This window comes from Typopeltis vanoorti, chromosome 5 (assembly GCF_054136105.1).
Source record: "Typopeltis vanoorti isolate ZY-2024b chromosome 5, IOZ_Tvanoo_1.0, whole genome shotgun sequence".
NCBI lineage: Eukaryota > Metazoa > Arthropoda > Arachnida > Uropygi > Thelyphonidae > Typopeltis > Typopeltis vanoorti.
This window is the reverse complement of record NC_143553.1, coordinates 53,083,939-53,111,877: the sequence shown is the minus strand read 5'-3', so window position 1 is coordinate 53,111,877 and position 27,939 is coordinate 53,083,939. Positions and strand designations below refer to the sequence as shown.

Below are 27,939 nucleotides of genomic sequence, written 5' to 3'. Positions count from 1 at the left end.
TTTAAATACGAACGCCGAATTTAAATCAAAATGACTGTCTCTCTCTCCCCCAAAAGTTTGGGAGACTTATTTTATGCAACCATCAATGAAATAATCATCTTTAAAGAATTATTTATTAATATTTTAGTAATTAATCTTCTGGCACACCTCAATAATTTTATTTGGTAATCCACCGACTGTTCTGTACTTTGCATTCCATTCCTTTAACTATTTGTTCTACTCTGAGGATGTACTGTTACTTTCAGTGCGAAATATTTGTATCTTTATTTAATTAAAGTTATTACTGTAGTCTATACGTGTTCCATTATTAATTAATTTTCTTTTATTAGGAAGAATGGAAGATACTGTCCAATTATCTTTTACCATTTCCTTATTTGATCCAAGAAATAGTACAGGACATTAAAAATCATGCAGTGATTAGACCACAAGTGCCAACACATAAGGTAATATGCTAAATGCATTTTATTCTTAAATATTGTTAGCATTCTATACATCTCTTTATTATAAATAGAAACAGTGTACTAAATGCATTAAAATGTCAAAAGTTTCTTATAAATCAGGAAGAACCTTTACTTCACACAGCAGAACTAGAAGATTGGATACTGCAAATATTATTATTTTATCCAACATCTTAAAACATTTACCTTTGACAAATATTAAGATGCCATGATTAAGAATATGTTCCTTAAATTCTTTCTATATATGATAATTTAGAATAAAATTAAAGGAAACATAACGCATTAGAAAATTATACAGTATGCCTCCCCCCCCCCCCCCCCAAAAAAAAAAAAACAGTACCGAATAACTCCAATTATGTGTTATGGAGTAAATGGCTTTATTCACCAAGAAATATATGTTTACACCTGATTATTATTATTATTTGACACCTCCGAGGACTCATTGAGGGAGGGCACCTGCTCTACTATTCTGTCTCCACCATTCAATCACCAACTGACTGCAACTACACCAACACCATCTATCACCAACCACTAGTATTTCCATAGACAATCACAAACATCCATGCCCGCAGTGGGATTCGAACCCGCAGCCTTTTGGCTGGAGAGCAGATATGCTATCCACTCGACCAACCAGGCCTTGATGATATGTACATCCACAATTATTGGTATTTTGGTTGAATAAAGCATTAACGATAGTACATTACATGCTCGAAATGGGCACCTTGTCTTTCAATGCATGTGTAGGTTCTCTATTATCAGGTCATGGTGGAATACCAATTTCTTCAACATACCCCAAATGAAGGCATCAAGCAATGTGAGATCAGGAGAACATGAAGAGTATGGGGAATTCTGTGAACCTCAAAATGAGTCTCCTGGAGAAGTGTTCTGATAAATAGGCTCTAGAATCACAGGTTGCCCCATCCTGTTGGAATACCTGTGCAGAAAATGCAATGTTTTTTTGCATGATGACATATCTTTGCAAATCCTGGGTGAATGGAACCAACACATTCTCGATGTAGTATTCGCTATTCAAGGTCATGAGTACACTACCCTTTTCAGTGAAGTAGGGCCAGAACCCGCACACCACGAGATGACCTAACTGTTAAGAAGATTCTCTTGGACAAATTCAAGTCTCAAGAAACCCATAAGTTCTTCTGTTTACATGACTGCTTAGATAGAAATGCACTTCGTCCAAGAACCAGACATTATGGAGGAAGGACAGGTCTTCATAAACATTGGCATGTATGCACAGCATTCCTGTGGTATAGCATAATCTGCTGCTTTTAAACACTGACCCATCTGAATAACGTACAAAAAGGCACCCAGCTCCTTAAGGATTCTCTGTAGTGACCACCTCGGTGTCCCAAGTGTTTGACCGTTGTTCAGTGTTGACCAGCACATGCCTGTGATTCTCATTTGTATTAACAGTTCATGGTCTCCCCAAATGCCCTTTGTATTGCAGCAGAATACTCCCGGTATCTGGAACATCTTGATTAAGGCAATGACGACACTATTGCTTGGAACACTCTTACAGAAACTATGGACAAAGTGCTCGCAAAAATGTTGTAGGCTTGGACCATTTGCTCTACCAACTCCATATGAATGAAAATAAAGCTCAACAATAAACATCTCTTCTTCCAATGTCAACACCATTGCCAGCTAAATGTAATGACATAGACTACATGCACTCTTCTATTAACGTTTATGCAGTTGAATGGCATACCACATTAATGAAGGGGGGAGGGGGTGATGAAGTTCAGCACTGTTTTTGTGCCATACCATAGTTGCAGTTAATAGCACATGCTTTTAGGCTAGTTTTTATGATGTTCTGTAGAGAAGAATTTTGAGTTCGTCTTCAAATTCCTAATAGACATTCTAAAGAAATGTTTATGATGCAAGGGAGTACTACATTATTAAGTAGTAATTTTCTTTAAAATTAATGTCATCTTTCAGGACTTCAATATTATCAGATCTCACATTTCATTCTTCTAAGGTGCATCATTCTACATAGATCTTGGTCTCCTTCTGCCTACCATTCTGGCACCAAACACCTGTTTGCTAACCTTTTCTCTTCTATATGACCATATCACACTAAATCAGCCTGCTTGCACACATTCTTGAATGCCAAGTGTCAAATTCCTTATTAATTTATTTACTTTTCACATGGTCACTCCTCTAATTTTTCTCAGAATTGCCTTTTCTGTGGTCTCTAATCTTTATATCAACTGTTTTATCTCTAACAAAACTCAGAATTATAAGTTAAAACTTGTTTGAACATTTTCCTGTATACTGCTGCTAGTTTAAGTGTTTTATATAATTTTTTATTCCACATGAATTCAATTGGCTCAAAAACGGAGTTGATTTTTATCTAGGTTCTGGCCTGGATTTTTTTTTTTCTGGCCTATTTGCTGAAGTTATTCAGCTTGGGTCAAGACTCTTGAAGACTTGTAATGGACTTATTTAAGAATATAAGATGCCATTATCTAAATAAAGAGATACGATGAACCTCCAATTTTGATATCAGATTTAATACAGTTTTCCTTCAGAAAGCGATTCATATGGATGATGAATAACAGTGGAGTGAGCATGCACATTATTTGTTTTGAACATGATTTTATATGCGCAAGATCACCAGCCCTTCAACTTAAGTGTATGATATCACAATATAACAATTAAATTAAACTTGCCAAGAAATTACATTCTCGTTTAATCCTTTATCCAAGGGTAAGCAAACGAAGTTTGTGTGAAGTATCATCATGACTAAGCTACATGTATATGACGACTTCACATCAATTGCACACATCCTTTTAGATGTATATAATGCTATGCATTATGGAAGGTTCACTGCCCAGATTAGTTTCAACCTTTATTAGGTTTTATCAGCGTATGCCCTGTCTCATAAAGTTTTAATTATGCCTATCTTTTTGCAATGGATGGTGGTGTGAAGTAGCATTTAAAAATCTTCCCGCTGTGCTAGGTTTTCTGTATTCATCCAAAAAACACAGGCAGATGGAATGAAGGAGGGTAATGAGACGTTAGTTCAGTACGTCTAGAGTTGGACTGCACACAGATGACTGCTGTCATTCTTCTTATAGCAAGAGCAGCTTGGCGCCATGCTGAATGTAATTTTTGTATGATCCTTTCAGACATATCCAACGTTTTAATAGCTAAAGAATTTCAAAAAGTAAAAAGGTTGGTACATCATTAAATTTTCAAATCTATCAAAAAGTACTTCCAAACCATCAGAAAAAACTATAATAAACCTATCCTCTTCCCACCCGAGCCAGAAGCACACTCAGTCTTGCACCTAAAAAAAAAAAAGTTTAATAAGTGTTTTGAAAAGCAGAAACCTACTGAAGAGGGATCAAAAGAGAGATTTACAGCCTTCCTACTCACCATGAGAGTGGATATAGCAGATGTCCTGCCACAGGCAAAACTGCAATATCCCTGCCAGGAATTTGAAATACTACTAGAGAAAGAATTACAATTATGAAAGTGGATAAGGGAATGTCACTGTAGTCCTTAACCAACATGATTACACACAGAGTAATAGCATTAGAAGATGTACCCAATCATGGAGGTGACCATGCAGTTTTGTTCTGGGAGATTGCTAAACATGTGGAATTCTCTGTCAAGAAAGGATTTATGTTGAACTATAAAGCTGGTAATTATGACTGATTTAAATAATCAGTCATAATTAAATAGCCGGTCTTGGGCATGGACAGCAGGGTTTTTCCCCCAGTTTATCAGGGGTTTTTCATCCCACAAGCAGGCTACAATCATAGGATATAGTACTTAATCCCTCATTAGGAGGGCTCAACCCCATACGAATAAAAAAAAAATTGAAGGGCATATTCAGTTGTTTGTTGATGTAGATATCCTGTAGGATGATTTAAATAGGCATTGTGAGTGAAGGATAATGATTGTAATGTTATGCATTTTGGGTTGAAAGGTTACATACTGTGTATTACATTAATTAGACTAGATACCTGGAGGTAATTGTGGACAGAGTTGAAGTTCAGAGGTCATATTGCTCAACAGATTGCTTGGATGTTGAAAAATATGATAAGATAGGTTTTTATCTCTCTTTATAAGGCTATGATTTAGCCGATCTTGACTAGTGCACAGATTTGATCACTTGGGGATCAGAAGGTGGTGGAGGAAATTCAAAGATGAGTGACCAAGCTGGTGACATATTTATAGAACTTAAGTTATTAAAAAGGATTCTAAGACTGACACAAAGGAAATTTTTCAATATACAGTAAAACCCCGAAGTTATGCAGTAGGTGGGACCAACAAAAAGCGAGTAAGTTGAATTCGTGTAATAACTCGGGTATAATTTTGCATGTAATTTATATATACAAACATACAATTGGGACCAAAGGTTTACAAAAACACTATATTTTTTAAGAAATATAATCATAATTATAGTTTTTCGTACATAAAAAAAAAGTTATTTCGATGGTCTCATAAAATCTAATAGATTCGTCTGACGGCATTATGTCTTTTTCTTGTCATGCAAAATTTCTTCATAGCAAGCTAACGATTTTTTTACTCCTTGCCTTGTGGCTACAGTTCGTTCCTTGTTAGAATCTATGTCCTCCAAAATCTGTAAACCTTTCTTTTATGATTGTTCTTACTGTGGATTCCTGTAGATCGAACTTCTTTGCTAGCTCACAAATTTTCATTCCGCCTTCAAAATCCTTAATAATGTTGAGTTTTGTTTCCAAAGTCAATGTTTTTCTTTTCTTGCTAGCTGTAGAAGAATCGGACTTGCTCCTTTTGGATGACATTATTATTTTTTATGTGATAAAATTTTTATCAAGAACATAACATTAAACAATTGCAAGGTTTGTAGACTATAAAAATCGTGTATGAATGGAGACCGCTTGTTCATAGCATGTGCGAAACTGGCAAATGCGGCCAGTGCTTGAAAGATACAAATAGTGGTGAGGCGTGACAAGAATACGTACATATAAGAAATCGTGTAACTCGGGGGTATGATATATGATAAATAGAGAGAGAGAGAGAATTAGAGGTCACCATCACCTGGAAGTTGTGTGAGTGGAATGGATTACCAATGGATTACCCTGAAAGTGAATGGGTTTAAGGAGATATGATAGGTATTGTGTGTGTAAAGGTTAGTGTGGGTCTCCCATGGAGATACTTCCATAATAATATGAGAATATCCATTGTTGTTTTACAACCAAGCTGCAAATACTATTGGTTTTGACTTTATAACAGCTGCTTCAATTTTTTTGGTTTTATTCATAGACCTTATGACGAAAAAAATACTCTTTTCAATACCACAATCTATTTCATGCTCAAAAGTTTATTTTCCATAACAGAACCCAAAGTCTCAAATGGTACAAAAAACATCATTTTGGAATCAAAAACAAAGGATGCATACATCTCAAACTTTAAGTTTCAAAAGTGACTGACAGCTTATAAGAGAACACAACTTTTTTTTTTTTTTGCAAGCACCTTGGTAGTACTGTATATGAGCTCTGTCCAAGAATCATCCCCAAAAGATTACAATTAAATTTTTGTTTCCCTAATATCAAATAAATTATGAATTCTTTTCATTTAAATTTTCTAAAGTAAATCAGATTAGTAATATAATGAATAGGTTTTTTTTTTTTTTTTTTCCAGATTTGCCAGTTCCTAGTTAACTTAAGTCATGACTTAAGCACCTATTACAGCAGAGTTCACATATTAGGGGTAAGAAATTATCTGTTCGATGTGAATGTACATGTCTGATTTTACATTATAAAATGTTTATGTACCTTTTATAATACATTTTATACTTAAAAAACATTTTGATTGCAGGAACCAAGGCCACATTTGATGCCTATTATGTCTGCTCGCCTCTGGTTTTTACATGGGATCTACCAAGTAATAAAGAATTCTCTTTCACTACTTAATATAACAGCACTACAACAGATGTAATATTTGAATAAAGCTTTAAGAATAAATCTCTGTTGAATTTCATTTCTGTTGCTGTGGGGAGCTAAGATAAGATCCTAGTAAATCCTATATAATAGCATACTCTAATTCACACAAACACAGCTTACCACAAGCTAAAAGTGCATCCTGAGTACTTATGTACTGCCTATGACCCTTCTTGGATGGAATATACAAGAACATGCCTAAAGATTATATTACAAATATTTTGAGATGACATCTTGCATTTCATCATCATAAATGGACTTAAAACTAATGACAACAATTAGCAGAGTAATATAGTTATCTAGATCCTTTTAAAAGTTAGAGATGAGTCTGTACACCATGAGAAAGCCTGTTCAGGAAATGATTCCTTAAGTGACTTTAAGCAATATTAAAATAACACAGTATGCCAATTACATGAAAAAAATTAGGAATATTATGTTAAATGATCATTTTAGAATGGGAAGTTAGAAAATGTTTTTATATCTTAACACTTTCTTTTATGTTGAAAAATGAATTATTTTAAGAAATCAGCATTAATAAAGTTCTTATAATAATTGCCTAAAATGTCTGCCTTCTATGTAGACTTGCTTGAGCTTTGTGATTAATGACACACCCATACAAGCTAATGAAAAGTTCCAATTAAATCCCCCCCCCCCAATAGGACACAATTCTAAAGGAATTGCTAGAGCAAACTATCCACTATATTCCCGTGGTCCTTATGGCTCTGCTGTGAGAGACAGAAATTACGACCGTTTGAAGGATTCTGAAGTAGAGAAATGTTATCACTTCAGACTTGAAATCTGATATTTAAAGTCGTTACAAAATAAAGGCTACAAAACTGATCTCATCAAAAGCGATCATTTATTTTTCGTACAAATGCTTGGTGTCAGCAAAATGTATCATGTTAATCTATAAAAAAAATAATTATTTCTGGCAAATTTTCCATGTTACTCCTGTAAAATGATATTAATTTTTAAGGCTATTTTGTCTATTTTTCTTTAGGAGTACCCCTTTTACAGTGTCATTGGCTTTTTACTCAGTTTTTTAGGGTGTTAGTGATATTTTGAAGACAGATATATATATGAAGAATATAAGGAAGGAATAATTTTGGACATACCTTTGTAAGGTGTTCTTGGTTGTCTTCTTTTGGAGCAGCACCAAGAGTATAGCAATAAACGTTTATATACCACTGCTGAAATATGAAAAGGAGGGACACAATAACAAATGTGGAGATAGAAAGATGTAGGAGAAATGCAGATAAAACAAAGTATATGAATTTAAAACCTGAGTTTCCAAGGGTGGACTGTGAAAGACAATATTTTTAGGGGAAGATCCTTTCCCCTAAAAACATGCCCCAAACAATAGTGTTGTCATTGCCTTAATCGAGAGATTCTGACATACCAGAAGTGCTCTGCTGCCACAATGCAAAGGGGCATTCAGTGAGACCACAAACTGTTAACACTCACAGGCGTGTGCTGGAGCAAGCGTTACAGTGTCCGAAACACAGTCAACATTGAACAGTGGTAAAACTTGGGATACCAAGGTGGTCACTACAGAGAATTCTTAAGGAACTGGGTGCCTTTTTGTACATCATTCGAGTGGGTCGGTGTTTAACAGCAAGTCCACCCTTTTAACAGCAACGTTTAACCCTAAAAACATGCCCCAAACAATAGTGTTGTCATTGCCTTAATCGAGAGATTCTGACATACCAGAAGTGCTCTGCTGCCACAATGCAAAGGGGCATTCAGTGAGACCACAAACTGTTAACACTCACAGGCGTGTGCTGGAGCAAGCGTTACAGTGTCCGAAACACAGTCAACATTGAACAGTGGTAAAACTTGGGATACCAAGGTGGTCACTACAGAGAATTCTTAAGGAACTGGGTGCCTTTTTGTACATCATTCGAGTGGGTCGGTGTTTAACAGCAACGGATTACACTACATGGCAGGAATATGCTGGCCAATGTCTATGAAGATCTGTCCCTCCTCCATAATGTCTGGTTCTTGGATGAAGTATATTTCCATCTAAGTGGTCATGAAAAAAAAAGAACTTACAGCTTTCTTGAGGCCTGAATATGTCCAAGAGAAGCCACTTCACAGCAAGAAGGTCACTGCATGGTGTGCAGTTTCTCACCATGGCATAATTAGGCCCTATTTCATTGAAGAGAGTGGTGTAACCATGACCTTGAATAGCAAATGCTATATGAAGAATGTGTTGGTTCCATTCACCCATGATTTGTATGGGATGTTGTGAAAAAAAAAAACATTCCAGTTCATGCACAGTATTCCAACAGGATCGAGCAACCTGTCACACACACACACACCATGGAGTTCTAGAGCCTATTTATCAGAACACTTCCCTGGGAGGCTCAATTTGAGGTTCACAGAATTCCTATACTCTTCACATTCTCCTGATCTCATCTTGATGCCTTCATTTGGGGTATGTTTAAGAAATGGGTATTCCACTATGAACCACCTTTAAACCTTAATGAACTAAGGGATATTCTGATCCTTGTTCTCCAAGATGACAGAGAACCTTCACATGAGCTATGAAACCTGTCTTGAAAGGTGCTCATTTCAAGCATGTAATCTACCACCGTTAATGCTTTATTCAACCAAGACGCTGCTGATAGTTGTACATAGCATGGGAATATATTAGTAAGGTATTTTTTATGATTCAAGTCTAAGTTCAGAATTAATAAGACACCTCAAGTCGATAAATTTAATTTAATGAACTGTTGTAATTAGTACATCATTTGGAGATATCAAACACAATACAAAATAAACACTTAATCATATACATCAAGTTGTCACTTAATACAATATGTACAGGTTGTGCCAAATTAATACTGACTCTCATTTTAGGTCCATAAAAAGGATGACCATATTCTCTTAACTGGTAAAGAGTCACTGTAGTTTAAGAATGTTCAATGCAGCTTAAGCAATCCATAAACAGTCTTAGACTTTTGGTCTGTGAATGACTCCACTGCTTCCAATAAACTATTGATTCATGACAAAAGTATGTCAATTTATTTAAGACCAAAAATCCATTTTTTCCTCTCTAGGCTGCACTAAGAGATAAGTCATAATGATACATTGCAGAATGTGAGGTATAGCTGCAACTATTGAAGGATTTCCACCTTTATTTGACACTGAGAATTTTTTTTAAAATTAACATGAGGACTTACCAAAAAAACTATTATGAAGGAGAAAAAGAAAGATTCATTGGAGACAATCTACCTAATGGGGTGTTCGAATTTGATCTTTGATACTTTGCATGAGATGAACTGTTATTTCTGTTTTGATCTTCTACCTGCAACAGTGCAATTTACATTACAGGTATACATATAATTAAGATTTAACTCATATAAAAAAATCATATTACACTGATTTTTAAAACAAAACAGAACTGTCAAATTATTATATATCATAAATAATGATCTGCCTAACTAAACACATTTATGAATATTACACAATACTAATACAACAAAAAGTAAAACATAGTCTATTTTATGAAATACGCATTCCAGAGCACATGCAAATTGTGAGTAATAAGATATGGTGCAGTGAAGGAGACAATATGCTGTTTCCTTGTTGATGTAGCTTGTTTCCAGGGAGGAGGCTCAGAGGCTTTTTTCAGTGAGCAGTACTATTGCTAAAGCACAATTTTCTACATATAGTTGACTTTCACTATAGCAAATACCAGTATAACAAACTGGTATTTGCTACAGTGAATCTGAAAAGTCTCAACCAAAGTATAGGTACAATAACTGTGATAAAAGAAATTCATAGCAAACCATCCTCTAAAACACTGTTCCTGTGGTCCCTATGAGTTTGCTATAGTTTATTTGCTTACAGGAAAAGTTAAATGAACCAATGCAGTTCCATTGCATACCATCCCCCCCCCCCACACACACACACACAAAAAAAAAACCACTATGTACTAATTTCAGATGTATTTGGAATAATGGTGAGATTGATTAGTTCTATTTGACTAAAAATTATTGGCAGTAGTGAGATGTGGCTGATAAGACTGATAATAGAGAGAATGCAAACGAATGACAGCAGGAAAGCAAGGACCATGCATTTGTAGCTATGTGATGTGAGATAAAGTCCAATAAAGCAAAATATATAGTTGATAGTTGGTTGCCACTACAGGCTGAGGTATGTGCACTCATTGAACTAATTTGCCAATGCATATCTGCAAATTAGTGCAATGAGTGTAGGGTAAGTAATTATTATGAGGGGCTTCAAATATTCAGATCAGAATGACCAGAAGAATTTCAGTTAAGAAGGGGTATTGTTGAACTACTAAGCTGGCTACTACTATTCCAAGCTGACATACAGACAGCTTGGAAAGCACCCTAGGAGTCAGGGAGTTAAACAGATTAGTAGTATTGTCAAGGAGGAGCTGCAAAAAAAAAAAAAAAAAAAAAAAAAGAAAATGCTGTAGTGGAATGTAAAGAGAAAGCTTATCAGTAAGCTCATAAGAAGTATAAAGTACAGGCAAGAAAGGTGCCCCTCAGTATGGAAATTACATATAAGAGTAGCTAAGTAGATCGAGGGAATTTCGAAAGTTTTTTTTTTTTTTGTTGTTGTTGTTGTTATACAGCATATAAAAAGAAAATGACTGCAGAAGAATTAGGTAGGCAACATTGCACACACTGAATAAGTATTTGGCAATAGGAACTGATGGGGATATCAGCATATAAAAGTGTTTAGCTGAAGTGGCTATTCCTCTGACCTGGCTATATAATTTGAGTCTCAAAACACGACAGATTCCACAGGAGTGGAAAGGATTGTATGGTAATCCAATTGTGCAAGGCCTAATGTATCCAACTATGGACCTATCAGTATTACTGTAGTGGTGGTGAAGTTTTTGGAAATGTTGACAGCTTGCTTAAAGAAATGGATTAATAGAGAAACTATACTTTGCAATGAATAACATGGGTTTACTAAGAGGTCTTGTTGGAGCAACTTGCTCACATTCTATAATAATGTTATCATTGAGTTAGACATTGGATTTTGCTAAGGCTTTTGAGAGAATACAGAAGACAGGTGTATAAGATGCACCCAAGAAATTTAATACAATTTTCTGGAAAAAACCTAAACTTTACAGTATGATTTAAAAAAAAAAAGGATAAAATAATAGGTAATTTTTAATAGTAAACTGACCTTTCAGAAACCTGCAAAACCCATGTCACTGTTATCTGACTCTTCTCTATCATCATTAATTTCTTATAATATAGAAATAATTTTGTCTTCATATTCTTTTGGCATTTTTTGACTGATTTTTGTTTTTGTATGGATACAAAGTCCACTGCGTATCATGAAATGGTAACACCATGACGTTTTCTTGCACCCATTTTAAAACTTCGGTCTCTAGTTCTGGCCACTTTGCAATTTTTCCACGCACTTTTCTTTACGCAAATTGTACAAAATTTCCTTCTGACCATGCCAAGTTCTTAGCCAATGATGCGTTAGAAGTCCGTGAAAGTCATGCATCAATTCGATTGCACCGTTAACCGCCCACAAAGATCTTGGAACATAAAAGGGAGTGCGTATGACTTTGAAAAGAGGAAAAAACAATCTTTACCTTCATTATATAAGACGCACCCCATTTTTAAGGTAAAAAAGTGCGTCTTATACACTGGAAAATACGGTAAATATTATTCCTGGAAAATTTCCATGTCACTCCTCAAAAATTGATACTTATGGCTATTTTCATAAGGAGCCCCTTGTATTACATCTCTGGCTTTTTTTTTACTCCAGGTAAATCAAAACCATGATGATGTGTATTTTAAAAACATAAAAGAAAGTAATATAAAAGGAATATATATCATCAAATTCTTACCATGTATCCTCAAGGGGTGTACAGGATATGATAGTATTACATGAAAAATTTACATCATTACTAACTTCCTATCTACAATTTTCCTCAAAATCAGTCTGTTACTAGTCAAGACTCCAATATTATCAGATCTTATATTTCTATCATCTAAGGCACTTTGTACCCTATCAATCCACCTATATCTTGGTCTTCCTCTGGATCGTTTTCCTGCCAACCTGGCAGAAAACACTTGTTTTGCTAATCTTTCCTTGCCCATTCTGTTTAAGTGATTATACCACCTCAGATTATTTCTGCTAACGCATTCCTGGATGCTGACAATATCAAGTTCTTTCCTAATATCCTCGTTTTTAATATGATATTGCCATTGATGCCATCTGTTCATGCCCCTAATCTTTCTCAGGACTCTGATATCTGCGGTCTCTAGTCTTTGGTCAAGTGTTTTACTTCTGAACCAGCTCTCAGATCCATAAGTTAAAATTGGTTTGAACAACATCTTGTATACAGCTAATTTAGTGTTCCGACTAATTTTTCTCTTATTCCATATGAATTTATTCAATTGACTTCCTACCATAGCAGCTTTGTTGATTCGGTTGTCTATTTCTGTATTTAATTTACCATCTTCACTAAAAATCATGCCTAAGTAGCTGAAATGTTTTACTTGTTCCACAGGTTCTCCATTCACAACAATTCTATCTATTTTCATTGTCTTTGTCTTTTTAATGCTCACCTTCATACCATATCTATTATGACAGTTATTCAATTTAGTCAGAGAATCTTGCAAACTCGTAGCGGATTTATTTAGAAGTATAACATCGTCCACATAAAGCAAAGAGCTGACATTAACATCTCCAATTTTGATATCATGTTTAATAACACTTTCCTTCATAATGTGATCCATATAGACAGTGAATAACAGAAGGGATAATGTACATCCTTGTCTCACACTAGATTTAACATTAAACCACCTTCCTGTACTTCCTTCAATTCTAACTGCTGACTTACGACTCAAATACAGACTAAGTATTGCTTGATATAATGCCCCATTGACACCATATAACTGTAGCGTATTGAATAGCTTCTCTCTTGGCACCTTGTAATATGCCTTTTCCAGATCGATAAAACTTAAATACAGATCTTTGTTATATTCCCATGTTTTCTCAACTATTTGTCGTAAAGGGAAGATCTGATCCTGACAGCATCTATTTCGCCTGAATCCAGCTTGTTCTTCACCAAGCTTTTCTTCCACAATTCTTCTCAAGTATACTTGCATAGATCTTGCCAGGAACACTCAGTAGGGAAATACCTCTGTAATTCTCACATTCAGTTTTATTTCCCTTTTTATATATGGGTACTATTAGAGCTCTACTCCAATCAGCGGGAATTCGTCCCTCTGTCCAGGCTTTCTGAACTATGCAGTGCAGCCACTGTAAGATTTTTATACCACCATACTTCAGCATTTCTGGTCGAATATCATCTACTCCTGCTGCCTTTCCACATTTCAAGCCTTTGATGGCTTTTTCTACTTCAAGTATGGATATGTATTCCCGACAGTATGCCTGTTGAGAGTTTTTACCACTGTGCTATCACTGCTTGTTTCATTTAGCAATTTTTTGAAGTAATTACTCCATACTTCAAGGATATCTTTTTCTCCCGTTTTCATGTTCCCTTTATCATCTCTAACTCCTTTTATAGCACATTTGCCTCCATTTCTAAGCTTCTTCAATAACCTCCAGAATATCTTACCACCTTCTTGATATTTATTTTCTGTGCTTGCCAAAGTCTTCCCATGACTTTTGTTTAGCTAGTTTTACATGGTGTTTCGCTTTCTTACATTTGTCTCTGTATTCTCTAAGAGCACAAGTTGACTTATTTGCCAGGAACTTTTGATATGCTTTCTTCTTTTCCTTCACTGCCTCTTTAACTTTCCGTGTCCACCAGGGAGTTCTGATTTTTCTATCCTTGCAGACAACCTCGCCACTGAATCTCCAAGGCTTGGTTGCTGTTCTCAAACTCTTACATTTTTCCTTCAATAATTTTTGTGTATTTTAGTCTACAGTTCACATTTGAGAACTGCTCAACTTTTATTTGCTTTAATACATGTTATTCTTTTCAAGGAATATATATATATATATATTATAACTACATTAAACCATTAAAATTAACTATAAACCATTCAGGAGCAGCAGCAAATTCTTCACATGTACCCTGAAGGGGTGTACAGGATAAGATAGTAATACATGAAAGATTTACACCATTACTAACTTCCTATCTACAATTTTCCTCCAAATCAATCTGTTAATTGTCAAGGCTCCAACATTATCAGATCTTATATTTTTGTCTTCTAAGGCACTTTTTATTGTATCAATCCACCTGTATCTTGGTCTTCCTCTGGGTCTTTTCCCTGCCAACCTGAGGGCAAAGAACACTTGTTTTGTATACTTGCATAAATCTTACCAGGGAACTAAACAGGAAAATACCTCTGTAATTCTCACATTGTTTTATTTCCATTTTGATATATGGGTACTATGAGAGCTCTACTCTAATCATCTGGAATTTATCCTTCTCTTCAGGCCTTCTGAACTATGAAGCATAGCCACTATAGGACTTTTATACCTGGATACATGAGCATTTCTGGTCGAATATCATCTACTCCAGCTGCCTTTCCACATTTCGGGCTTTTGATGGCTTTTTCTACTTCAAGTATGGTGGATATGTATTCCTGATTGCATGCCTGGTCAGTGTTTTCTTACTAGTGTATATATGGTACAGTAGTCTGTCACTGATTGTTTCATTTGGCAATTTTTTGAAGTAATTACTCGATACATTAAGGTTATCTTTTTTTGCAGTTTTCATGTCACCTTTATCATCTCTAATTCCTTTTACAGCACTCTCACCCATTTCTGAGCTTTTCCCACAGCTGGCAAAATATCTTGGCACCTTCTTGATATTTATTTTCTGTCTTACCAAAGTCTTCCCATGACTTTTGTTTAGCTAGTTTTACACAGTGTTTAGCTTTCTCACATTTGTCTCTGTATTCTCTAAGAGCAAAAGCAGACTTATTTGCCAGGAACTTTTGATATACTTTCTTCTTTTCCTTCACAGCCTCTTTAACTTCCTGTGTCCACCATGGAGTTCTAATTTTTCTATCCTTGCAGACAACTTCACCACATGCCTCTCTAGCTGAATCTATGAATCAATCAATGTTTTCTTCAGGATTTGTCACTGAATCTCCAACATTTTGTTCCTGTTCTCAATCTCTTTCATTTCTTCTTGAATAATGCTTGTGTATTTTAGTTTGCAGTTCACATCTGAGAGCTGCTCAACTTTTATTTGCTTTACATGTTCTTCTTTTCAATATGAAATTCAACTTTATCCTGCTCAAGCCTAAAGGGTAATCACTTCCAATTTCAAATCCTCTGTACACTCTAGTGTTCTGCACCAGAGAGTAAAAATAGCTATCAACAATAACAGTCAAAGACTTTTTCTTATTTCTTACCTCTTCTCTCCATGTGAATTTGGCCACATTTTTATGTTGGAACATTTCTGTTAGTAATAACCAGTCCATGCCCTGAACAGATATCCAATAGGTATTTGCCATTGTTATTAGCTTTGCTATTTATTCCAAGCTTTCCCAAAATAATTTTGTATGTCTGACAATCATTTCCTACACTGCTATTTAGATCCCCAACTGTCCAGTTGGTCCATGTCCAGTTCCCCATTCTCATATTCGCCCACATCACTCTACTTGAGACTGTCTGCCATTCAAGAAGACTAGCCTCATATTTAGGGTTGAATACTATGGCTACTCCTTCTTTTCCTTGATTGTCATTGCCTGAATATAACATTTTGTATTTATTGCTCAGAAAGATCTCAACAGTTTTTGTCTTTTTTGTTTCAGTCACCCGTATTATATCGATCTGGTACTTATCCAATTACTCAGCTAGCTCCATTTCTTTGCCATTTAGGCTTCTTATGTTGCTAGTACTGATCTTGAACTCTGGCGATATTGAGTTGGGGTGTGTTTTAGGATTTGTTCCAGTAGCTGACTTTTCGCTGTTTGCCCTAGTTCTCTGACGAAAACAACAGAAGTCTTGTTTAACCAGATGACGCCCCAGCCGGCATGAAATTCTGTCATGTTTTACCATCATTTTAAATTGTGGTTTAAGCCAATCCAATAAGAATACAATTTGGTCAGCTAAATTCCAAATTGTCAGCCAATCCTCATTCGTTTAGTATCCAGGTAGATACCTAACAGGGTGCACCACGAGAAGGTGAGGACTGGACATGTGTCAGAAGCCCAGGTAGTTTTGCTGCATTCCTTTAAAAGTTATGTGGATGTCTTATGTCCGTTATACAGCTTTTACCTTTAAGCACCCCCAAAAGCACATATCCAAAAGTCAAGAGTTTAAAGTGCAGTCCAATATTCTCTAGTTTATGCAATAGCCTTTTATGTAGTATGTTATCAAATACCTTAACAAAATCCAATCCCAATGCATCAAACTCACCATAATGTTATAAATGTGCAAACTGCTAAAACATAATCCCGCCCCCGAAGTAAACCCATGTCATTCTCTGCAGAGCACAGTTTCTCGATCAATCCATTTCTGCATGCAAGCTCTTACCACTTTCCATAAAGCTGTTACCACCACCTACAGATAGGTCAGTAGTTAGACACATTGATTCCTGCACAGCAGAATCATCATACATTCTTTCCACTCCTGTGGCATCTTACCTGAGCTGCAACTCAAGTTATACATGCATTAAATATTTTAATGTTTTTAAATATATATTTCAGCAAATATACATAGTTTGGAATCTGCATGATGATTCTGAAGTCAGCAAGTAAACAAAAAAAAAAATAATCATCATCATCAAATTCCTGACATGTACCCTCAAGAGGTGTACAGGATATGATAGTACTACATGAAAAATTTACATCATTACTAATTTCCTATCTATAATTTTCCTCCAAATCAGTCTGTTACTTGTCAAGACGCCAACATTATCAGATCTTATATTTCAATCGTCTAAGGCACTTTGTACTGTATCAATCCACCACCTATATCTTGGTCTTCCTCTGCGTCATTTTTCTGCCAACCTGGCAGAGAACACTTGTTTTGCTAATCTTTCCTCGCCCATTCTGTTTAAGTGACCATACCACCTGAGATTAGCTCTGCTAACGCATTCCTGGATGCTGACAATGTCAAGTTCTTTCCAAATATCCTCATTTTTAATATGATATTGCCATTGTTGCCATCTGTTCACGCCTCTAATCTTTCTAAGGACGCTCATATCTGCGGTCTCTAGTCTTCGATCAAGTGTTTTACTTCTGATCCATAAGTCAAAACTGGTTTGAACACTGTCTTGTATCCAGCTAATTTAGTGTTCCAACTAATTTCTTTCTTATTCCGTATGAATTTATTCAATTGACTTCCTACCATACCAGCTTTGTTGATTCTGTTGTCTATTACCATATTTAATTTACCATCTTCACTAAAAATTGTGCCTAAGTAGCTGAAATGTTTTCCTTGTTCTACAGGTTCCCCATTCACAACGCAGTTGACATTTTCAACAATTTTACTTATTTTCATTGTCTTTGTCTTTTTAATGCTGACCTTCATAAGATATCTATTATGACAGTTATTCAATTTAGTCAGGGAATCTTGCAAACTCGTAGCGGATTTATTTAGAAGTATAACATCGTCCACATAAAGCAAAGAGCAATCTCCAATTTTGATATCATGTTTAATACCACTTTCCTTCATAATGTGATCAATATAGATAGTGAACAGAGGGGATAATGTACATCCTTGTCTCACACCAGATTTAACATTAAACCATCTTCTTGTACTTCCTTCAATTATAACTGCTGACTTACAACTCAAATAAAGACTAAGTATTGTTTGATATAATGCTCCATTGACACCATATAAGTGTAGCGTATTGAATAGTTTCTCTCTTGGCACCTTGTCATATGCTTTTTCCAGATCTACAAAACTTAAATACAGATCTTTGTTATATTCCCATGAGTTTTCAACTATTTGTCGTAAAGGGAAGATCTGATCCTGACAGCCTCTATTTGGCCTGAATCCACCTTGTTCTTCACCAAGCATTTCTTCCACAATTCTTCTCAACCATTTCTCAAGTATACTTGCATAGATCTTACCAGGAACACTTTGTAGAAAAATACCCATGTAATTCTCACATTCAGTTTTATTTCCCTTTTTATATATGGGTACTATGAGAGCTCTGCTCCAATCATCGGGAATTCGTCCCTCTATCCAGGATTTCTGAACTATGCAGTGCAGCCACTGTAAGACTTTTATACCACCATACTTCAACATTTCTGATCGAATATCATCTACTCCTGCTGCCCTTTCCACATTTCAAGCCTTGAATGGCTTTTTCTACTTCAAGTATGAATATGTATTCCTGACTGTATGCCTGTTGAGTGTTTTTTACCACTGTGCTATCACTGCTTGTTTCATTTAGCAATTTTTCGAAGTAATTACTCCATACTTCAAAGATATCTTTTTCTCCTGTTTTCATGTCACCTTTATCATCTCTAACTCCTTTTACAGCACTCTTCCCTCTATTTCTAAGCTTCTTCAACAACCTCCAGAATATCTTATCACCTTCTTGCCAAAGTCCTCCCATGACTTTTGTTTAGCTAGCTTTACACAGTGTTTTGCTTTCTTACATTTGTCTCTGTATTCTCTAAGAGCAAAAGTTGACTTATTTGCCAGGGACTTTTGATATGCTTTCTTCTTTTCCTTCACTGCCTCTTTAACTTCCTGTGTCCACCATGGAGTTCTGATTTTTCTATCCTTGCAGACAACCTCACCACATGCCTCTCTGGGTGAATCAATCAGGGTTTTCTTCATGACCTGCCACTGAATCTCCAAGGTTTGATTCCTGTTCTCAAACTCTTTCATTTTTTTTTCAATAATCTTTGTGTGTTTTAGTCTACAGTTCACATCTGAGAGCTGCTCAACTTTTATTCGCTTTAAAACCTTCTTACATGTTATTCTTTTCAATATGAAATTCAATTTTATCCTGCTCAAGACTAAATAGTGATCACTTCCAATTTCAAATCCTCTGTACACTCTGGTGTCCTGCACCAGGGAGAAAACATCACTATCAACAATAACATAGTCAATGAGACTTTTCTTATTCCTAGCCTCTTCTCTCCATGTGAATTTGTGCACATTTTTATGTTGGAACATGGTGTAAGTAATAACCAGTCCATGTCCTGAGCAGAAATCCAACAAGTATTTGCCATTATTATTAGCTTTGCTCTTTTCTCCAAATTTTCCCAAAATATTTTTGTATGTCTGACAATCATTTCCTACTCTGCGATTTAGATCCCCAACAAGGAACAACCTTTAATTTTTCATCACCTCAGTTGCTTTTTCTAAATTTAATTTCTAAAGTATTTAAGACACTTCTGTGGGACCATAAGCACAAATAAGTCTCATTGTCCAATTCCCCATTCTGATATTTGCCCATATCGCTCTACTTGAGACTGCCTGCCATTCAAGAAGTTTAGCCTCGTATTTAGTGTTGAATACTATGGCTACTCCTTCTTTTCCTTGTCATTTCCTGAATATAATATTTTGTATTTATTGCTCAGAAAGATCTCACCAGTTTTTGTCTTTTTTGTTTCTGTCATCCCTATTATGTCGATCTGGTACTTATGTAATTCCTCAGCTAGCTCCATTTCTTTGCCATTCAGGCTTCTTATGTTGATAGTACCGATCTTTTAACTCTGATGTTCAGTTGGGATGTGCTTTCAGATTTGTTCCAGTAGCTGACTTTTCGCTGTTCACCCTGGTTCCCTGGCAAAAACAACGGGGGCCTTGTTTAACCGGGCGATGCCCCAGCAGGCATGAAATTTTGTCATGGTTATACCATCATTTTCTATATTGGTTTAAGCCAATAAGAATACAATTTGGTCGGCTAAATCCCAAATTGCCAGCCCATCCTCATTCATTCAGTATACCCAACATGGTGCACCACGAAAAAGTGAGGATTGGACATTAGGTCAGAAGCTCTGGTCGGTTCTCCGCATTCCTTTAAAGGCTATGTGGAGGTTATACCCACACACACACACACCTTTAGTGGTGGTTATACACAACTTTTAACATAAAGGTTGGTTATAAAAAAAATGATGGTTAACAGCATGTATTCAACACTAAGTGATACATGTGATGAGTTTAACACATTCATAGTAGGAACAAGACAAACTGGTGTCTCTACTTCCAACAGGGCAGGATATAGCTTATCTCATACTTCCAGTTTGCCATTTGTCACGCACATGCAACAAATTGTTAAATGCTTTCTAGAGAAATAAACATGTTAGAAGGATAAAGACATTTTGCTTTCTGTTATGTTATATAATTCACTGATATTATGAGAAATGTTATAACTGTTTGTATTTTTAAATTTGTAGAGGTGATAGTGTAAAATCTCGATGTAGCTTAAAAATATCAAAGCGCTTTACATCGATTTTTTACAGAGGTCAAGTCCCATGAGAATGTTGTAAAAATAACTTGTTTGTCTCTGTATGTTTTGTACTAGATACTTTTGTAAATAATCCTTTGGAAGTTAGCTGTATATACTCCTTTAATAAGAATATTTCAGAGTGTTAAAAAAACATGGTAATGTTTTTCCGCCTGAACTTTATGTAATAGCTCTACATGATGGCATAAGAAAGGTTGTTTATGATTTCTTTTGTATATGAGAAAGACTTACATGCTCTGTGCGTAAACACCTCCGAAGTCAGTCAGAAAGGTTCAAACAAATTTCAGATGGCCGGCAACTTACAATCAAAAGAAAGCGGAGGAGAACAGAAAGCAGGCTGAACTTGAAAGAAGATGAAAGAGTCATGCCGAGTTCTTTGGGGGTTAGGGGTTACAAACTTCGTGCGAGGTTTCAGAGAAGGCATAATAAAAAGGGACAGAGCCAAGCATAGGGAGCTTCCCGGTTTGAGACATCGCTAGAGAGAGAGAGGGTTTCCAGGGGCCGCAGACAGGGCTCCCTGCTTCTAAACGTCAAGGGAGAGTCATCAGAAGTCAAAACTAGAGGCAGTTGGAACCAGAGCGGAAGCAAGCTGAGACTATAAGCGGAGTCCGAACCAGAGCAGTGGCGGTAAAGAACAAGAGGCTAGGCCCCAGCTACAAAGAGGAGAGCCGAGATCAAAGTGCCTAAAGAGCAAAGGTGAAGTGCTGTTACCAAGAAGAGCCAGAGCCAATCGGCGGCAGTTGCAGTCATCGCCGATTAGTAGCAGAAGTTCCCGAAGTAGGATCCAGAGGAGAATTTAACTGTATGCTGAAACCTCTTGTATGTGCTATTTGAGTACTGCAGATTGCAGTCCAAAAGCCCGCTAACATCCTGAGGTGATACCGCTGAAGCCGAGATCTGAGATAAAAGAATTGCCATAGAACTTTTAGTGAGACTTTTGACTAAATGTGCGATACGAGCCTTTATAAATTGCACACTTTTGTATATTCCCTCTTATAGTTGTTAGAGGGCATTTAAGATTTTTGTTTATTAGTGATATATAGTGTCCTTAAGAGAGTCAATTGGCATGTAGGAAATTGATATCAAATTTGTAAAAATAACTCTAACCTCTTTGCAAGTAAACTAGGAGTTTAATAAGTTAAATTTGTAAGCAGAGAGTTAATAGGTTTTTGAGTTAAAGAGATTAATTAATGTTGAAGTAAAAAGGTTCTAATTTGTGCTAATGAATTTTTATAGATGGATAGAGAAAGCAATCTCCCTATTATTTAATTCATGTATATTTTATAGTAATGTAAATAAAACGTGTTTTGATTTTTTTGTTAAAGGAGTGCTGCCTGAATGTTTATTTTTACAACTGCACTGTTCCTAAATAAATCGGACTTGTGAGTGGGAAACTAAATGAGATAGCCGAAGCGTAAAGTTAAGTAAAAGAATAGACCATGACTGTTTGTGTAAAGTTTTATTGAAGGAATTTGTGTTAGAGAGAGAGAAATCTGCCGGCCATATTATTGAGTTTTATGCTAATTAAATGATATTAGTGGCGCAGTTTAAATTAAATAAATTTTCTAGTATTTTAGGCATAAGACTCGTAGTGCAAAGGGTAGATAAACATAGTACGCAGTAGAGTAAATGAGAAAGGATAAGAGAGAAAAAGCACATTAGAATATAGCTATAAAGAATTAGGAATGAAGAGAGTAAAGATAAAGAGATATTACATATATAAGAAAATAAACCATACATTTACAATGGCACAGCATTATGATTACAATAGTATACTATGGGGGAACATTGAAGGAGCCTCCTCGTAGATTGTGTTATATACAAAAGCGATCACTCAGAAATCACAATCGGGCATACTCTGGGCAATGTTGAAACTCAACGCTGGCTAATCCTTCAGCTACCGGAACAATCATGCGAATCAGCCTTCTTCAACGCCAGCTTTTAAGACGACTTCAATAAATATTGAAGGACTTTCATCCAAAAAGGAAATTTTATTAGCAGTGATGTGATGTTTTAGAGACCACACGAGCAATAAGGTAGTGTTATATTTGCTAAACCAGACTTGGATACTAAATCTATATTATTATGGCATCGCATAATAATATAGAGATATTAACCATCGAGATCAAGTCCTGCACAATCACATCGGTACATAAGCCACCTAATGAAGATTTCGTCTTCAAAGAACCTGCCAACTTTAACGCCCAGAAGGTTAAAATAATACTCTGAGACTTTAACTGTCAGAGTTTAACATGGGGCTACAAAATGACTGACAGGAATGGTGCTGAGCTGGAAAATTGGGCTGAGAGGAGAAGGAGTGAAGCTTATCCACGATCCAAAGTTAAAACCATCATTCAATAGTGGAAGGTGCAGAAGAGGATATAATCCAGATAACATCTTTATCAGTGAACAAGTAGCTGTGCAAGCGACGAAGATAGTAGAAGAGCCGATACCAAGAACTCATCACAGACCTGTTACTTGTGAAGTCAGAGCCGTTATCAATCCAGAGATAGTACCTTTTAAGCGATGGTTTAATTTTAAAAAAGCAAGATGGGACGGATTTGCAAAGGAACTCGATCAGACAGTAAACATCTTGAAGTGGATCTAAGTAACTATGAAGAGTTCATGAATACCATCAAAATAGTATCTTGGCAGCACATACCACGAGGGTGCAGAACTCAATAAATATAGCTGGGCTTAATGAAAACCAGACGGAACGACTAAAAGAATATAAAATCAGATATGACAAGGATCCTTTCGCTGTAGACACAATTGAGGCAGGCGAAAAACTGATGGATAAACTCACGGATGGTAGAAAATGGAGATGGATGAAGCTACTGCAGGATTTGGATATGAAACAGAACAGCAGACGAGCATGGAAACTGGTGAAGAATTTAAGCAACGATCCAACTAAAACTCCAGTTTACATAACAGAGGTCACGCCAAACCAGATCGCTCACCAGCTATTATTGAATGGCAGGACAGACAAGAAGATACTGAAAACCAATCTTACGTGCATTAAAGAAGCTGAGACTAATTCATTAGCCTCTCCATTCTCCGAAGAAGAACTAAGAAAAGCTATATGCCACCTGAAAGAGAATAGAGCTGCTGGTCCGGACGACATTCGGACAAAACAGATAAATGTTATCTGTTTTTCTCACACCTATTCATCAATTTCACCATCCAATGGCTGGTGAAATTGATGAATAGGTATGTAGAATCTCTTCAGTTGCCCAAATTATGGAGGAAAGCTCAAGTGGTAGCTTTACTTAAACCAGGAAAGGAACCTACAGAGTCGAAGAATTTTCGCCCTGTTTCTCTCCTCTGCCACTTGTATAAAGTTTTTGAACAAATGATTCTGGAAAGAATAGCAGCAAACATTGACGAGAAACTTATACCCGAGCAAGCCAGTTTCCATCCCAGAAAGTCCTGCTATGGCCAAATTCTGAATCTCATGCAGCACATCGAAGATGGTGAAGAAGAAGAAGAACCTTGTGACTGGAGTAGCTTTTATCGATCTTCCAGCAGCATATGACACTGTTAATCACAAGAAACTGTTGGTCAAGCTGTACCAAATAAGGAAAGATTTTCACCTCATGAATGTAGTTAAAACCATGCTCCAGAATCGATGATTCTACGTAACTTTGAGGAAAGAAGAGCAGATGGAGAAATCAGAATGGTTTACCTCAAGGAAGCGTAGTGGTCCCGATGCTCTACAATATTTATACTAATGATCAGCCAACCCACCCAAAAATGAGGAGGTTTATCTATGCCGATGACACAGTTATATGCAGTTAAGCAAGGAGTTTTGAAGAAGTTGAGAAGAGGTTGATAGAAGCCTTAGAAATATTCTCCAATTACTATGAGACCAATTGCCTGAAGCCTAACCCAAACAAGACTCAGGTATGCACTTTCCATCTGCACAACAGGGAAGCAAAATGCCAGTTAAACATTGTCTGGAGAGAAAAACGCCTCGAACACTGCAGCAATCCCAAATATCTTGGAGTTAAACTGGATCGTACCTTGTCATATAAGGTACATTGCCAGGAACTAAAAGGTAAAATCTATGCAAGAAATAACATCATAAGAAAAATGACCGGCACGATGTGGGGAGCTCAACCAGAGGTACTTTGCTCAACAACTTTGGCATTGTGTTTTGCTGCAGGGGAGTATGCTGCCCCAGTGTGGGTGGCATCTGCCCATGCGAAACATGTGGATCTGGCTTTAAATGATACCATTAGGATCATAACCGGATGCCTAAGACCAACCCTAGTCAACAAGCTGTATCCCTTAGCAGGCATAAGACATCAAATGGCCGGTAAGATGGAGAAAAAAAGCAGATGACAGACAAAAGACATCCAATGTATGGCCATATCATCATGGTTTCTCGACTCAAATCGAGGCATAGTTTTATGCAAAGAACTAAACCATTGATCTATAAACCTGAGGAGCGATGCCTTGTTCTATGGAGGGAATCAGTTCAACTTCAAGTAGCCCCCATAATTAAGGAAGAGTTAACCAAGGGATATCACCTACCCTATACCACCTGGAGGACTCTGAACCGTCTTAGAGTGGGAGTGTCCAGATGCAGAAGTAACCTGATGAAATGGGGTTATGCAGATGATGACAGCTGTGACTGCGGAGACGCCCAAACTGATGAACATCTTTTATGTTGCCCAGATCTAATCAATGTGTGCTCCACGGATGACATTCTGATGGGTCAATGACAAGGTGATACAAGCCGCTGTTTTTTGGATGGAGAGGATATGATTGGTGTTCCAATCATATCCATAAACAACGAATTAACAATCACTAAAGCTAGATTGTTAATTCGTTGTTTATGTAAATTTCTATGTCTTTCCTAGTGAATTATACTTTATGGACATTTTAAATAAATTCACCCTTCATTATGAGTGATAAATGAAATGAAGGAAACAAACTACACTTTACTTTTGTGAAATGGTGCAAAACTCAAGGTGAAAGGGAGAAGGAATTAAAAACACTGGAGAAAAGAATTCTGTTATATCATCATCAAGTAGTAAGACATGTTTTTCAAGATGTACACGTGCAAAAAAATATCCTGAGATTACACTTTAACTAGATTACTACAAAATTTTCAAAGACTTTCAGAGTGGAAACATTCTGGTTTCATGAGGCATCCAATGATCGCAAAAAAATGCTGCGACAGACATGGCCAGAATTAACCCAGAAAATCTACCTCTAACCACCTGCCAAGGAAAGATGAATTCCAACATTTAATTCTTCCACTATAATGGGTAATAATATAGCTAAATTCAATAAACCATTTTCTGACTTCAAAAACTTGATAGCCCTGCTAATAAGCACAATTGGTTCTAGTCCAGCAGTATAACAGTACTGAATGACTTGAAATGTAACGAATTTCTGCCAGTTATTACTGGTATAATTAAACAAGAATTAGTAAAGGATATCCAGTAGAGTGAGTAGTCTTCTAGATGCTTTTAGAAATAATTCAAATGAGATGAAAAACTTGTGCTTTTTGTGAGATACATGAGATAAAATATATATATAGAAATGCCTCTTTCAGTTTCACAATTCTTCTCCAACAAAACTCAAAAGCTATGCAATACTTTGAAACTAATATCACAGAGAGAAATGAAATTATTATTTTCATTTAAGACTGGTAATTAATTAGCATGCACTGAAACAGAGGGAATATATAGCATGCTTAAGCTGGTGGCAAAATTAAAGAGAGACTCATGTTATATCATGTTTTGTACATATTTTGAATCTGATCATTTTAAATTCTGTAAAAGATGTGCTTTTTGTTGATGAAATTAAAATGAGGGTTAAAAGAAATCATATACCTTTTACCAGAATTCACCAAAATGACAAAGAATTGGGAAAAGTAGTAGGCTGTTACAAACAAAAACTTCAATTATCTATATTTAATAATATTGGTGTTTAACATGGTGGAAGCACAATGTATACAGTTACTTTGTAGTGGTAATGCATTTGAGAAAAATAGGCAATGAAAAAGGAAATAATGTTGAGAAATCAATGGCTTGTTAATGAAAATGAAGACTGACATACTCCTGTGCAATCCATTTGCTCTTAGATTTCTTAGCTTGATTTTTCAAAAGGAGATCCTGCTACTTAGTCAAAAGAAATACAATGTGAACAGTGGCTTAAATGCCCTGAAAGAAATGAGAAGCTCCACAACATTTTGAGAGGATATTTTTAGATAACATGAATAGCTGAGATGTATAAAAAAGTATTCCGTTAATGCATACAAAGAGCTATTCAAATGTTGAATGAAAAGCAAGAGATAAAGGAAGAATACATTTTTGAAAAAAAGATTTGAAAATTAATTCGAAATTGCTAAAGCCCTCTCAGTATCTGACACATTTACTTTGCCTGCAGATCTAGAAGATTTTGGGAAGGAAGACATTAAGATTATTTGTAAATGCTTCAAACATTTTGATAAATTTGATGAAAAGTAGCATAACTTTAAACTCACTGGAAAACATTTCAATAAACAAGAAACAAGGTTTAAGTCAAATGAATCTATAAAAGGAAAGTACAGGTCCTTAATGAATCCCTCCACTCTGAATGATTTTGGGACCTAGAATAAACTATTTAGACTTAAGTGTTGGTTGGAACTTATTTTAAGGTTTAATGGAACAAACACAGCACATAAACAATTAAAGAACATCCACTCACTCCCATACCCCACCCCAGCCACTGAGACATCATCAGAGAAACAATATAAATATATTTATGTAGCTATAACAAGTCTAAACATTTTTACATAAGGTTTACCAAGGTCGAGCCCAGTAAGACCTGTAACTTGTAAATAGCTGTATGTTATATGTAAATAATCCCAATGGGAATTTGTATGTGCTCTATGCCAAATGAGGGAATATTCTAGAAGGTATAGTATTAAGGCAATACCTTGCCAATAGTAAAGCAGTATATTTTTAAATTGTTGTAAAGATGTCAAACTTGTGCGTGTTCTACATGGGAAGCTCAAGGTCAGTGCTAGGTGGACCGACAAAAGCCTCAAACGAATGTCCGCTGCCAGAACTATAGGATTTAGGAAGTGTAGGAGAAAAACAAATGAAGGGTCAGTCAAAGAAAAGAATCAAGGCATTTCGCCGAAATGTTCGGGGTTTGCATA

The 27,939-nt window shown here is 36.1% G+C and overlaps 2 protein-coding genes across 2 annotated transcripts in view; one reads left to right on the top strand and one right to left on the bottom strand.

Annotated features, from left to right (window-relative positions):
• The window catches only part of LOC150106414 (DALR anticodon-binding domain-containing protein 3-like), a 285,462-nt gene extending 279,042 nt beyond the window's left edge, over nucleotides 1-6,420 (top strand). The window contains exons 17-19 of the mRNA XM_090392991.1: nucleotides 330-443; nucleotides 6,111-6,179; nucleotides 6,288-6,420. Of these exons, the coding sequence (XP_090249117.1) occupies nucleotides 330-443; nucleotides 6,111-6,179; nucleotides 6,288-6,407 (303 nt within the window). The 3' untranslated portion in view covers nucleotides 6,408-6,420. The remainder of the gene's footprint in view (nucleotides 1-329; nucleotides 444-6,110; nucleotides 6,180-6,287) is intronic.
• Nucleotides 6,421-9,203: 2,783 nt separating this feature from the next.
• The window catches only part of Cdc23 (cell division cycle protein 23), a 184,285-nt gene continuing 165,549 nt past the window's right edge, over nucleotides 9,204-27,939 (bottom strand). The window contains exon 16 of the mRNA XM_090392433.1: nucleotides 9,204-9,719. Coding sequence (XP_090248559.1) covers nucleotides 9,606-9,719 — 114 coding nt within the window. The 3' untranslated portion in view covers nucleotides 9,204-9,605. The remainder of the gene's footprint in view (nucleotides 9,720-27,939) is intronic.